This window comes from Anabrus simplex, chromosome 3, assembly GCF_040414725.1.
Source record: "Anabrus simplex isolate iqAnaSimp1 chromosome 3, ASM4041472v1, whole genome shotgun sequence".
In the NCBI taxonomy this organism is placed as follows: Eukaryota; Metazoa; Arthropoda; class Insecta; order Orthoptera; family Tettigoniidae; genus Anabrus; species Anabrus simplex.
Window position 1 is genome coordinate 266766708 of NC_090267.1, and position 15681 is coordinate 266782388.

At 39.6% G+C, this 15681-nt stretch overlaps 1 protein-coding gene across 1 annotated transcript in view; it reads left to right on the plus strand.

The window, feature by feature from the left end:
• Taldo (transaldolase) overlaps window positions 1-5333 on the plus strand; it is a 50742-nt gene extending 45409 nt beyond the window's left edge. The window contains exon 7 of the mRNA XM_067143016.2: window positions 5016-5333. Coding sequence (XP_066999117.1) covers window positions 5016-5182 — 167 coding nt within the window. The 3' untranslated portion in view covers window positions 5183-5333. The remainder of the gene's footprint in view (window positions 1-5015) is intronic.
• Window positions 5334-15681: the final 10348 nt, after the last annotated feature.

Consider the following 15681-nt stretch of genomic DNA (forward strand, 5'->3'; position numbering starts at 1 on the left):
GAAATGAAGTCCTAAAGGAAGTAGATGAATATTGTTACTTGGGTAGTAAAATAACTAACGATGGCAGAAGTAAGGTCATATAATGCAGACCAGCACAAGCAAGGAAGAGATTTCTTAAGAAAAGAAATGTGCTAACTTCAAACATTGATATAGGAATTAGAAAGATGTTTCTGAAGACTTTCATCTGGAGCGTGACATTGTATGGAAGTGAAACATGGACGATAACCAGCTCAGAAAAAAAGAGAATAGAAGCTTTTGAAATGTAGTGTTACAGAAGAATGCTGAAGGTGAGATGGATAGATTGAATCACAAATGAAGAGATACTGAATCGAATTGGTGAGAGGAGATCGATTTGGCTAAGTTTGACGAGAAGAAGAGATATGATAGGACACATCTTAAGATACCCAGGACTTGCTCAGTTGGGTTTTGAAGGAAGTGTAGGTGCTAAAAACGGTAGGGGTAGACCAAGGCATGAATATGACAAGCAGATTAGAGCAGATGTAGGATGCAGTAGTTACGTAGAAATGAAAGGGTTAGCACATGATGGGGTGGCATGGAGAACTGGATCAAACCAGTCTATGGACTGATGACTCGGACAAAATCAACACACCTTGAAGAAGATACGTGGCCAGCGTGTATCTGATCTATTGATTTAGTTTGATAGTTATGAAGGTCTCTCCTGTACTTAATTTCTGTGTTTAAGGATAGCATACCATTTTTAACTTTGTACATGAGTAGTGCTTCAAAGTATGTCTTATGCATTTTGACAGGTAAGATGTTCGCATCCTTGTATAAATCAATGGAGAGTTTCAAAAAGTTGTATTTATTTTATCTAATGTTAAAATACTTCAATACTTTGAGGGTATTCATCACCATTGTTTACAACTGTTACGGGGTGCTATAAATAGGTTTCATCATAGCTTTGTGTTTATTCATTCCTTGTGATTTCTTTCCTACCATTACTTGAAGGAACACTGTTGTCTTCATAAATTGGAATAAAGTGTTTCATAAACAATAATTGATTAATAAAATGATATATCATAATAGTCAGACTGAGCTGTAAACAGACAAGCACTAACCTAATCAACTATCCCCTCTCAGTGGCAATTCCTGTCCTGATTGATAGATAGATAGATGAAGGTGATATCTTAGTCAATGATGTGATCATAACCAAAGCAACTGAAATATATTTTTAAGGAAGCTAAATTATTTCAGCTTTTATGATGGTTGTTATTATTCTAATGATCATAATGATAATTGGCAGCAGCACCTTGATGGCATAAGATACCATGTATTGGATGTTAATTATGTTATTGTATCCAAGAATGCCAGCCTTCTATATCTAGGCTGACCAGACGCTGTCCTTACGGGAGGATGGTCCTCATTACATGTCGTCAGTCCTCCCGAAATTTGTGAGATCTGCAGGACATCCAAATGCACTCCTTTGTACATTGTAAACTTCAGAAGTCCTGTTTTATCATTACACCTTTAACTGTTAAGTTCTCAAGTCTGTTGAAACTAATTTATGATTAATAAATTTTAGAGAGCGCTGTACCTGAGTTTGCCATTGTAGATCTTCAACGTGCAAACGATATTAGGACATGGAAAGCCTTGCTACTTCGTTGGGATCAAATTCATAAACTCGGAATCATGAGTTGGACACTCCTCTTCTGACCCATCAGGATAGCTAAGACAAAAAGCACCACTTCAGAGACCAATAAAATAATAATGATGATGATGATAATAATAATTTTCCAACTCCTATTTTCTGGAGTGGTGTCAAAGCGTTTGCCATCTCCTCCTGTCTTCATACATCTTCCCTTCTAAAACCTCTCTCCTCCACATCTGATTTAACTGTCTGTATCCAGAATTCCTTTGACTTTCACCTTGGTCTTTTTCCTTGAACTGCAAGGCCAAACTATTTTCTGGCAGGTTATCATGTGCAGCCATTTTAATTTGAATTCATCTGGGCTGTCTGCACATCAGTCTCTCTTGGACAATCTGTGGTTGGGTTTTTAATTTTGTAGAGTACATACCAGATGTCATCAGAGATCCATATCAGCATCATGTGACATGCAGTGTTAAATGGACTTTTATCTGCCCTTCAGAAATCTGACTACCTCTACCAGGTTTGCACCTGGAGGCTAACACACACCCACTGATCAACAGAGGGAGCTTTTAGTGATCAGTATGATAAGGCTAGGATTTTCATCTATTATTGAATCTATCGATCATTAGTAGAGTGTGTGCCTTTAGATCCGAAGATTGCAGGTTCAAAACCTGCCAAAGTAGTGGAATGTTTCAATGGCAGGCAACACTCGGTCATATGATATTGACATCTGCAGACACACTCAACAAAATTAATTCAAACTCAAAAACTCGGTCACCCAATACTGTAGTATAGTGAACTGAAACAGAACGTAGAAATTGTACCCAGGCATCTTTAATGGCATTGGATCAAGTTGCTTGCACACTATAGCCAATACAATGCTACCATCATCATCATAATGACCATTATGTCAACCCATTGGCACAGACTTCTGGAACAGTTATATGATGCAATTTTACCATGCAGTTTTTCTATCTATACAGAGAAATATATGTACAGTACACAGAGTTTACAGATCCTTTCATTGTATGTTTGCTTATCAAAGAACAGATATTTATTGATTTTTAAAGGGAATAACCTTTTTTCAGAATGTTGGCAGGCAGGGAAGGAGAGATGGTGGTATACAATTTCTAATCACTATATTGTATACCAGAAGTCTGGATTCAATTCCAAACTTCTCTGCAGTGTTCCTATGGAGTGAGAGAATAGGACACTGTTGATAGTGATTCCGTCCATCAGTGGGAATGTTAAGCCTTAAGCAGACCCCTTGGTGCTATTCGACAGAAGTAGGCTATGTGCCAGCACTGCATTTCATCTTCCCCCTTCCTTCCATAATACAGTATATCATGACATTCATTTTATCTCATTAACTTCTCTGATGAGTTGACGTCAGGAAGGGCATCCAATCATTGAAATTTGTGAGTGGTGCCATTGTGTGCGACGTACAATGGGTCTGTTACCTGTGATTAGTACCACTGTAGGAGGAACACCATGGTTCGGTTTTACTAGTGTTTAGTACCATTGTGAGGGGCCAGTGACCTGGATTTTGGACCCATTTAGATAATAAGTATTATTCCAATGATTAAGACATTGTGAATTGGATCCACTGATTGTTTTTGTTTCACGATCATTTTCTCATCACCATTTGTTTTAGGTCAGTGGATACATTTTGAAGTTTTAATTTGCACTTCGTTACACCTCGTACCATAAGGGGCCAATGACCTAATCGTTAGGCCCCTTTAAACAAATCATCATCATACACTAAAGCATACTAGTAAAAAATTTCTAGTGTACTCAAATCAGGAAGGGCATCAGCTGTAAAACTAGGCTTTATCATTATGTGGTGCCTGCCCAAAGTTCATTAGAATTTTTTTATAATCACATCCAAGGAACCTGAGAAATTATTGTAGTAAGAGTGTCATTGTAATGGAGATTTATGCTATCAGTCGAGTGAGGTGCAAAATGATATAGAATAAAACTTAATTGGGCTTATTTTATGTATGCACATACAATACTCACCAAGCTTCTTATTCTTATGATTCTTCTTTTTTCTTTAAAAAATGCTGCTTGTTCGGGGCGTCGACCCATGTGGATTTTTTCCCCTATTGGCACCATATTGTATGAACCTGCATGTAATTGGAATGGCGGTAGTGTGGAATGTGTGTGAGGAAAGGAATTGTTTATGATTAATAATGAGTCATTTTTGTCTGTCTTCTGCATGCCCAGTACATACTTCCTAAATTATGTTCTATATTAATTTTCGTCACTGTTTCACTGCACCTTCACCTATCTTCGTTGAACATGTTCACAACTCTGTTGGCTTCTAAACAGTGGATTCTTCTTCCTGATGGTCTCTGTGGCCCTTGTTCTTCACTTGGCTTACGTCGTTAACCGTTTGTGCTTCTGTAGTGTAATATAGTGCTCCAGGCACTCACTTGCTCTAGTATTTATTCCTTGTTTTTGGTGTGGACCAGCGCGAGTGCTATATCTTGATGATTGAAGATCTCTGGACAGTTGTTGTAAGCTTCATGTGTGTAAGGCTTGTATGTGAACACAGTTTATCCGTTAGTATAATCATGTGTAGATATATGTGTGATGTTCTTTTAAAGTGTCAGCAGTATTAGAATCTTCATTTCAATAACTACAGTTCACTACACCCTTCATTGTAATTAGGCCAATATTTGTTGTTGCATACACTTCATAGTCACATTGATTCAGAGTATCATAGTGTGTTTTTTTTTTTTTGCAGCAATTCAGATAAAAGCAAATTATCATTACTGTCATCAAAATCATATTTATCTTCAGTAGCACTTAGTTGAATTCCCGAATGGCAGGAATCCTAACCCAAACGGGTATGAAATGGTGTTATATACACATATATGCGTTTGCCATATTAAACAAGGCTGAAAAGCACTTTCCTTACGAGGAATATGTTGTACCACAGAATACCTGACGCTGTAGACAAACCGTCGCTGAAACCGATATTGATATAACAGAGTTGGGAGAAGGCTGATAAAAAAAAATAAAATTAGTAGTTAGTGTATATTCTTCATTTTTAAAATTGATTTCATAATAATGATTAGAGTTGATAATGGAATTACATGCACTTCTTTGCTGTTTTTGATAGTAAATGGATTTCCTTGTTGGAATGCTTTCGAGCATTTTATTGCATAGCTATCCCCAGTAACTAAACTCCAAAATGGGAACAGTTAAGGTCTTGCATCCATAACTACTCTATAACCTCATAACTGTTGTAATCGTCAAGTGTTACTGTACTAGAACTTGGTTTCCATGGACAGACAATTCCAAATGGCTGAAATAGCTTTGAGGTAGTTCCTTATTAACAGTTACATTCTTTAAGAAATTTGAAGTACTTCTTTTTAATCTGATGTAATTTTTTCCATAGCAAAGAAATGTGATCTTGAAAAAGTATCACTGAATGAAGCAGACTTCCGCTGGCAATTGAACGAGGACCAGATGGCAACAGATAAACTGTCGGAAGGCATCCGCAAGTTTGCCGAAGATGCTCGCAAGTTGGAGAAAATGCTGAAAGATCTTCTTGCCAAGAAGTAAACCTTTGTGTTGAATATACGGTACATTCCTTGAGCAGTTGAGGTGGTTACTGTTCACAGGGAACTTTTAGAGGCATTTACCTTTTTTTTTTTTTTAAATCAATGTGTAAATATTGGTCTTTAAATACAAATGACTTTCGGATATATTTTAATTTATCTCCATGTGTTACATTATTTCTCTTACCCCTTTTCCTCCCAAACTAATTGTTAAGTGGGCATTTATTTTTAAGACATCTATGTTGCTAATACGTCTATTTCCAGAAATGCTGTACCAACAGCAGAGATGATAATTTGCAACTATTTTATATTTCATTGAAGCAGGTTCTCTAACTTGTATAGAAGTGCAATAGGCTCATCAGTTTGTAAATTTTTGTTCTTCTGATCATTGGTTAGTAAAACTAGTTTTCTCTGTTGGCCAGTAATGGAATTGCCCAAGATATGAAGTTTATGTTCAAGTCAGTCCACACCTCATTAACATCACTCTTCTGCTTGTCTACTTGTATTCTGGTTTCTTGTGGGTTTGGCAATGGAAATTTGCTGTTCCTTTTGTTGAGTTTCAGCTTATATTACATCACTCAGTTCATTCTTGGGTTTGATGTTGGAAATAAAGTTAATCTTTGGTGGCTAACATGATGTCAGTATAGAGAAGAGTTCAGGTTATGACCAGTTCAGGTTTAACATTACAATCTCTATCTCAAGGAGGTACGGAATTGGTGAATGTTCAAGCCTTGGTGGACACCAATTGTAATGCGATAGTGGTCTACGTATCGGAATCAAATTGCAAGACATTGGAGTAAAGCTGGGATCAAAAGTTTTTGGAGACATCCTTTGCTAGATTCTTCAAGCCCAGAAATTATATCTATACATATAAAAGTAAAGAGTTTTGTCTGTACATTGCTCAGAAGAATTGCATTTTTGTATCAGTCATGTCCACAGTAAGAAGGAAATGATATTTTTAATTTTCCCTCATACCTTGTCTGTATGTATGCATTGCTCTGTTTTTCCCTGACTAACTTGGTGAGCAACACGAGATATCCCGAGGTGGACCGTTCGTTTGCAGGCTGTTCATTTATTAGAGGCATTTAAAGGATAGGGTTGATGACAACACAAATTTAAAATGAGGCTGAAGTTTATTCATAAAATAAGCACTTCACAAATTATTGATGGAGAATGAAAATTAATAGTTGCTTGCTTGATGTCAGTCTTTGAATCACAGACATTTGTTTACAAAATATATTTTTCAATAAATTCAAAATAAACTTGATGACAACTGAGGACCTCGATTGAGTCTGAAATAAATCAGAAGAACCAAAAATTAGCCTACAGTCTTGGCTGAACAATATTATACTGGATAACAAATATTCCTACTTCTCAGCAATTAATTCGCAAACACTACAAATTTTGGTCATCTCCACTTAACAAGCAAAACAGTCAGCTCTAAGACACATAGGCCTAACTTTAAAAACACTGCCTTTAATAAAACTATAAACCAGACCAAACCCCATGGCACAGCAGCCCCGAAAGGCCTTGACCTACCAAGTGACCGCTGTTTGCCCCGAAGCATGCAGATTATGAGGTGTCATGTGTCAGCATGACGAATCCTCTGTGCTGTTATTCTTGGCTTTCTAGACCTGGGCCACTATTTCGCCGTCAGGTAGCTCCTCAATTGTAACCTCGTAGGCTGAATGGATCTCGAACCAGCCCTCAACCTGTCCTGGCCGGGTATCAAACCCGAGGCCTCTAGGTAAGAGTCAGGCACACTACACCTACACAGCGGGGCCAGCACTGACTTGAAAAATGCAAAATAATCACTGCACGTGATTGATGACCCAAATCTAACACTATTATAAAGTCTCACAATATTTACAAAATATACATGATCTACCAGTTAACTGGTCAACATTAGATCCATAAATTAATCATTTCTGATCCAATTCATCATCGTAAATTACTAATGAATCACTCATTGGCTGAGCTAACTTCATTACTTTAAATTCCTCGCAATTAATTAATCACTTTAATATAATCATCATTGAGTTTAGATCTGACACTATTATATTTGATGAGATCTTTAACTTGCACGTTTAATTTGTCTCATGTTAAACAGTTAACAACTTTTAATCCATTAATCTGCTCTCATTATTTTACAATCTGTTTAATTTAATATGACAATCTGTTCAGTTTCCTGCTATTTTCTTGTTATTTCCTCTTTTCTAGAATATATTATCTTTTTTTTTTTTTTCCTCAATTTAATTAAGTGAAAATTTATCAGTAGATCAGTCCTGATCTAAATTCACTATGTGTCACCAAAATATCAGCAAAGACAAAGAAATACACTTGCAACACTGAAATGATCATACCTCCACGTTCATCCTGGAGGTCAAATCACAACCCACATTTCATGTGTACATTACATGAACAATGACATGATGAAAATATTTCGAACTACTCATCCAGGCATCTGCACACATACAAGGTACACAATTTTTATAAGTGACATTGTATGTGTCTCATAGACTTAGGTTTAGTCATTTTTATTATGGGGTAACTAATATCAATCAACTGGATGACCTTCACTTTAAACAAATTATATGCCATCATCTATCTAAGGATTAGTGATCAGATCCATAAATTATCACTTGAATGATGCTAGTCATTAATCAGTGATGTTTCACTCCATTTTAAGTAATTCAAAGATTATGTAGTTTCAAGTCAATTCTGTAAATACAATCATGGCTAACATAAATTCCACGATTGTTGAGTCTCTTAATAATCATTATTAATCAATCATTGTGAAAACTGCAACAGGTACTCTTCAAATTATGACACAAATGCATAATCATGCTAGCAATATACATTATATGAGCACAACTTGGTTTCTTTTAACTCTTGCCAACATCTATCCTTCATTCAACACTCAACGCCAGTTAAATTCATCGTTAACATGATGTAATTTTTTATTATTATTGACTTTTACTTTAAAACACCAGCTATTCAGAATTAAAATTGCTCCTAGACGTGCCGTGAAATATCGGCAGATGACAACATCTAGGCCATCATAAATTATTATTGCGTCAATTCACAAAATGATGGCACTGAATGTGTGAACTACAGACTGTTAGATTCTTTATTTTTAGAGATAATATTAAAAAGTATCATTCAATAGAAGACAATACTACACTCTAATATATTACAATCTACTCCTCATTCACACTTTAAAACTACCAACTTCTGAGTGAAGTTGAAAGGTAAAAACAAACTAATGGAAAATATTACTTTGAGAAGGAAGATTGTACTATATTCTGCAAGGGATTGATGGATTACTTTGTAAAAAATGTACTTAAATTGCATGATGAGACTTGATCCTTGGACAGTGACTGTTTATGCTCCACCCTTAGAATGTGGTGTTGGGCTCATATTTTAGCTACGCATTTCCAAACAATGTGAGGTCCCACGTTGATTGGTGATGTTGTTGTGGAAATCATCCTCTTAATGTTGACATGATGATGTGTTCGATATACAGGTTGGGTAGGATTTATGAAGTGTCTCCTCTTCTTGGCATATTGGTTGTCAGGAGCTGAAACTCGAAAAGTTTCGTTACTATGCATGCCGACCAGTCTAGAAAATAATTGTCGAGCTAAAAAACGACACTTGTCTTTGCTCTCGATCTCGGAAAGAATAGGGGATATGAGGTCTACTTCAAATAGTTTAAATAATTACTTCTACGGAGGTGTGTCACACAGAATGTTTTGATTGGATTACTTACAGTGCAGTCATTCACATTATTGATTCTATCTCTTGCGGGGTGTCGATTATCCAGAACAAACTCGTGTCTCCACAGCATGCTCTAGCCTTAAGTTGACCCAGTGTGTCACGTCTACCCGCTCACCTCACAACTTGACAAGAGAAACCAGACATCAACTTGCCTCGGGCAAACCAGTATCAACTGGCAGGATGACGTCAAGATTATTTCATAACAGAAATGTCGCCAAATAATGCGCTAGGCAGAAAAAACCGTAACTGTTGCAGAAAATACACAAGTACACACATCACTAATTTGACAAGAACTGTATCTATGCACGCGCATCACAAGAAAACGGCTGAACAGAATTAAATAAAAATGAGCATGCAAGGTCTGGGAAGAAGGCACAATCTAGGCTATAAATAATTTTATTTGCGCTGGGTGAACTCGTAATTCAGAATGTTGCTGGGATACCGTGGAGCATAGAGGTGTAAGAAGGTACGGGCATGAATGGGTGGACAGAGAAATTATTAAAGTATAATTTAAAACTCTAAAATTTGAAATGTTTTTCTTTCCCCTCTCCCCCCCCCCCCCTCCTCAAAATGAAACTTAGATGAAAAATACCAAATAACAGTTGAATAGACAAAGGTAAGCTCTAGTAACAAGAATGATTTGGCAACCCTAAAATAATCAAGTACATAATAGAGTATAGAGTGAGCTTGAAGCTCCAAAGTTATAAATCTTCTAAAGAGCGTCTTTGCTCCACACAATTACATTTCTAAGAGACTGTTTTTCAAAACATTCCAAACTAGCCGCTCTAAGGCATAATCTCAATTTTACATTAGGTCAAATTGAAACAGTTTTCACTGACTTACTCGCTCGACAGTGTAAGTTACATTTCAATAGGAAATTAAATAAGAATAGTTAACTTCATAAGTGCCCATTCTACATGGCCTTAGAGAAAAAGAAAAGGTTAAAATTATCGCCGTAAATCAAAATATTAGGAGGCAAACTCTTGCATTCCTTTGAAATTCACTTGAAAATTCTTATTCAAAAAAGAGATAAATTTTATGATTTATGAAATCATAGTCACCCCAATACCAAGTGGAATGGGATTTAAAAGGGGGTTAACACTATTTATTACCTAAGTTAGACTTGTTTGAAAACTCACATTGAAAGATTGAGTCTAACATTAAGAAATAATTTTGAAACCTTCCCCTCAAGTTAGCTTTCTGAAACTATTACATGATTAAAATATGTCTGCCATTACCTTGAGCTGGTGGGCATTCCGGAGCAGGGCTTGCCCCCTGCCTCATCTATGAACACACTGTAAACCTCTTGACTGGAGCAATCGAAAGACAACATGGCCCAAAATGTCCCTGCTTTTATAGTAGAGAAGAAGATTCCAGAACTCTCTGAGCTGAAGCCCTGTACACAACCACAATTTTGATTGGTTAAAAAATGAAATACCAAAATTTGTGATTGGTGGAAAATTTACTTGAAGAAGGGATAGCAGTGCTAGTAACCTCAGAACACAGAAAATAATATACAAATATGACAGTTTTGTAAACTTAGAAACTATGCTTTGAAGATTAATTGTTCATGTTCCTACCAAAGGGGGCACATAAGACGACAGTGGAGATATATGATGATAAAATAAGAAACTTCTAGTGCAAGAAAGATCACTGCGTATTGCAGATGGCCTTCTGGAAGGCGCTCACTTTAAATGAACGGGGTTGGTGTACCTCTGGTACAGACCTCCATCCCCTAAAGTCCTTCCATGTGTGATACAGTTTTAAATTTTAGCTTTCTAGAAATTTAGAAAATTTTGAGTCAGAAAATTTCTTCATGGAGAGTTCATTCACCACATATTGGAAGAATATAATTCTTGATGTGATTTGTGAAGTTGAAGAAGTCCGGTTAGTTTTGTCCGGGTGTAATGGCAAGAGCGGCCGCCACTGCCGATGCCAGGGTGGGGTCCCCCGGACCCTCCAAGTACCCTCAGATACGTCTCTCCCGCTACCTTCAGAGGGGTCGTCATGGACCAAATCTGGAATTCTGTCCAATGATGATGTGGGCAGTTGTGGGACCGCATCTCAGCCCTTGCCACTAATGATGCTCAAGTTTGCCGTAGTGAAGGAGACTGGATCAGAACGAGGTGGGTCCTAACCCCGCGCCAGCACCTCTCGCCAGTTGTTATGACACAGCCTCAGATGAAATCAGGGCACTGCAACAATAAGTTCCTGAGAAACAGAAACTGATTTTCAGGAGAGTTAGTTTTAGGTGTTTGGTATTTAGTTGGCGGTGCAGTTAAGGCAGGCGATGTCGAGGACAAATGTGTGGAATCCAGGTTCTGGCTTGGTGGCAGGGGTAAGGTAATGGCAGACACAAAAAGAAATTACTGAAGGGAAGGTTTTTACAAGTGTCGACAAACTAAACAAAATTGTTTACATTAAAATATTCTCACTGTTAACCATGGCAGAAGGTGTCCTCCTCATACGTATGAAAACCTAAAATTCTGAGCTGCTAAGGAAAGAAATAGAATTAAATTAGCAACGTCATCACTTGATAGCCTATACTGAAAAACCGAGATTTCATACAGGTTTTACTTGGGACAGATGAACTCTAAAAATCCTTTCGGTGTCTGGATTGCTCACCAAGAGAGTGACCGTCGTTAAGAAATCCAGAATAATGCACGGCCCATGAAATCTGGGGGCAAGCTTGCCTGCAGGAACTAGTAATGGGCATTCTGAGACGAGGTCTCGAAATTTCTCGGGATTTCTCGAAACTAGCGCAGGCGTTATTTCACGCGAGAAATCTCGAGAGCGTCGTCCCCACATTGTGCGGCGTGCACCGTGTCGTAGGCCTACAGTTAGTCGGATCTGAATGTTGTTTGTTCCGAATATTCGAATAGCCAACCACGGGCCTTCTCATTTTCATAAATACGTGTCAACAAGCGACTAGAGCGTTCATTTCTACCGAAGTCTATTTTGACGCAGTATAACATAATTATAAAGGATACGCATTCGGGCATTGTATGCACTGGTAGGTACACGAATGAGTTGTTTAAGTACAGAACCTGACGGCTACTGTACGTACACGTAACTGGATACTAGAGGCGTACATTATTCGAACTCGAGACGAGGCAAGATGCGCCTTGCTGCATATGCAACCACCAGTACGCATGAGTGCAATGTGCAATCTAAATTGCTTCAGTTTGCTCCAATTTCTTCCGACAGGCAGGTGTACATCGTTATCACACCCCGCATTCAATAACATATGACCACCGCTTTTGTTTACCGATATTTTGGTGACGAAGGAAACAATTACTGACAATGCTGTAGAGTATTCGCGTCATAATTAGGTAGGTACCGGTACTTCGAAATATGACTATGCAATGTGAACTGTGTCTAATTGTACGCGACAACTCGAAGACGATGTCCGAAACGCAACGAAGTCGTGGATGTCGGTTATTTTTAAGAGATGTCTCATAGCACAGCCCACTGTGTTGCTTATTCAAAATAAGTAAAATGCATTGGCAGAAATACTTCTGGGATGATCCGGCACTTACAAACGCATAATATCAATGCAGAGGAATCGTCACAGAACACCTCCGGCCCGGTCTGAATCACAAGAAACTACCCTGCCGACAACGATTGTGAGGCATCCAGGTAGGTTTACATCCTAATAAAAATTATTAACAAATTATACGGGTTATTCAGCTAAGAAGTCCACCTAACATAACTCGTGAACAGTTTAAGATACTGGCATTCTGTATTCACTTTCGTTAACGGTAAGGAGCTCATAGTTCAACATGCAGTGCTATCCTAGGATTTTGACAAAATTTATCGTCACACACGTTTCCATGTAAGAAATGCTGATGATAACTATCAAGCTTACACTCGTAGCCCTTTCCGGCCCTTAGCGCCCGGCTGCATTATCTGCATTCGTCTGCGATCTGTGCAATAGTTTTGTATTTTTCTCATCAGTGACGTGTTTATAAGGCATTTATGAACACGCAGTACAATCTCCAAGGCTTATGAAATAAAAGAAGAGCGATTATCTGTCTTGACGTTGCCTAGGCAACGGTCTTGAACTTCCGCGAGCACGGGTCAGCTGTTTCGTTCATAAACATGGCGGGATTGAATATCGCGTATATTGAAACTGAGCTGAATATGGGCGAAACAAAGTGACATATAATCCTTGAGTAGGGGTGCAGGTGAATATTTAATGAGTGAATAATGTATCAACGAAGATAATTTTAGTGATAACAGTGATATACACTGACTGACAGAGCAAATGCAACACCAAGAAGGAGTGGTTCGAAAGGGATGAAAGTTGGGGAAAAAGCAGAGACGGCACGGACGAATAATTGATGTTTATTTCAAACCGATATGCAGGTTACACAATGCGCACGGCATCGACTCAGTAGGATGTAGGACCACCGCGAGCGGCGATGCACGCAGAAACACGTCGAGGTACAGAGTCAATAAGAGTGCAGATGGTGTCCTGAGGGATGGTTCTCCATTCTCTGTCAACCATTTGCCACAGTTGGTCGTCCGTACGAGGCTGGGGCAGAGTTTGCAAACGGCGTCCAATGAGATCCCACACGTGTTCGATTGGTGAGAGATCCGGAGAGTACGCTGGCCACGGAAGCATCTGTACACCTCGTAGAGCCTGTTGGGAGATGCGAGCAGTGTGTGGGCGGGCATTATCCTGCTGAAACAGAGCATTGGGCAGCCCCTGAAGGTACGGGAGTGCCACCGGCCGCAGCACATGCTGCACGTAGCGGTGGGCATTTAACGTGCCTTGAATACGCACTAGAGGTGACGTGGAATCATACGCAATAGCGCCCCAAACCATGATGCCGCGTTGTCTAGCGGTAGGGCGCTCCACAGTTACTGCCGGATTTGACCTTTCTCCACGCCGACGCCACACTCGTCTGCGGTGACTATCACTGACAGAACAGAAGCGTGACTCATCGGAGAACACGACGTTCCGCCATTCCCTCATCCAAGTCGCTCTAGCCCGCACCATGCCAGGCGTGCACGTCTATGCTGTGGAGTCAATGGTAGTCTTCTGAGCGGACGCCGGGAGTGCAGGCCTCCTTCAACCAATCGACGGGAAATTGTTCTGGTCGATATTGGAACAGCCAGAGTGTCTTGTACATGCTGAAGAATGGCGGTTGACGTGGCGTGCGGGGCTGCCACCGCTTGGCGGCGGTTGCGCCGATCCTCGCGTGCTGACGTCACTCGGGCTGTGCCTGGACCCCTCGCACGTGCCACATGTCCCTGCGCCAACCATCTTCGCCACAGGCGCTGCACCGTGGACACATCCCTATGGGTATCGGCTGCGATTTGACGAAGCGACCAACCTGCCCTTCTCAGCCCGATCACCATACCCCTCGTAAAGTCGTCTGTCTGCTGGAAATGCCTCCGTTGACGGTGGCCTGGCATTCTTAGCTATACACGTGTCCTGTGGCACACGACAACACGTTCTACAATGACTGTCGGCTGAGAAATCACGGTACGAAGTGGGCCATTCGCCAACGCCGTGTCCCATTTATCGTTCGCTACGTGCGCAGCACAGCGGCGCATTTCACATCATGAGCATACCTCAGTGACGTCAGTCTACCCTGCAATTGGCATAAAGTTCTGACCACTCCTTCTTGGTGTTGCATTTGCTCTGTCAGTCAGTGTAAATGAAACCGAATATCGATAAATCGGACCTGATGGCGATGCCACGGCAATTCAGGTAACACAAATATTACGTTTCGTTACTCCGAATGATTAAATGGATGATGTTGAACCTGCGCATAATTCGGAAAGAGTATTAGGGGAAAGAGATTGTTTTCACGTATGTTAGGAGGAGAGAAACTGTTCAGTGGCATAGCCTATTGCGCATATAACAATGCAGAATTCAAACTGTCGCATTCCGGTAAAATAGAAACAGAACGGGAAGACACTTGTCCAGATGAAATAAAATCTTATATACATGGGCATCATTCCACTTCCAAAATCACGTGATTATTGGTTTTTAGGGATTCAGACAACATGGGAATGTGATAAATGCAGACTGTCACTGTGTCGAGTATCACCAGGAGGGGGGGGGGTTGAAAAACACATTATGACTAAATAAACAGAGAAATGGGTGTGATGGTAGATTTTCTAATGTTATTGAAAATTTGAATTCATTGTGATCAATAGTTTTTACTGTGTTTAACTTTTATTGAAACAATACGGTCTGTTTCAGTTTTTGCTAAATAATAGGTTGAAACCTGGGGATAAGCGGAGTGAAAATGCGGGCGGGAAAGGGGTAGTTACTGGGACGTCGCACAGTTCACAGCACACGAGAATCGGTCTCGAGAGCGTTGCCCATCACCCCTGCTGTAAGAACTGGACCAAAGTCTGGCATTTTAGATTACACGTTCCACTCATGTGTAATGGGGGTTGCGTAAGTAGCAAAGCACATCTTCCTCGCATTGGGTTCGAATAATGCACGCCTCTAGTATCCAAGTAGGTGAACCCTATCTACAGTTATTCACAAATTATGCATTGTTATTCACCTAAGATGTCCACCCCAAATAAGTCGTGAACAGTTTAAGATACTGACATTCTGTTTCCACTTTAGTTAATGGTATTAAGGGGTTCATAGTTGAACATGCAGTACTTTTCCAGGCTTTTCATAAGAGAGCGTTATTTCACGCAATAACTGCCAATGATATACTATCAAATTTACAGTCGTAGTTACTGGTACGT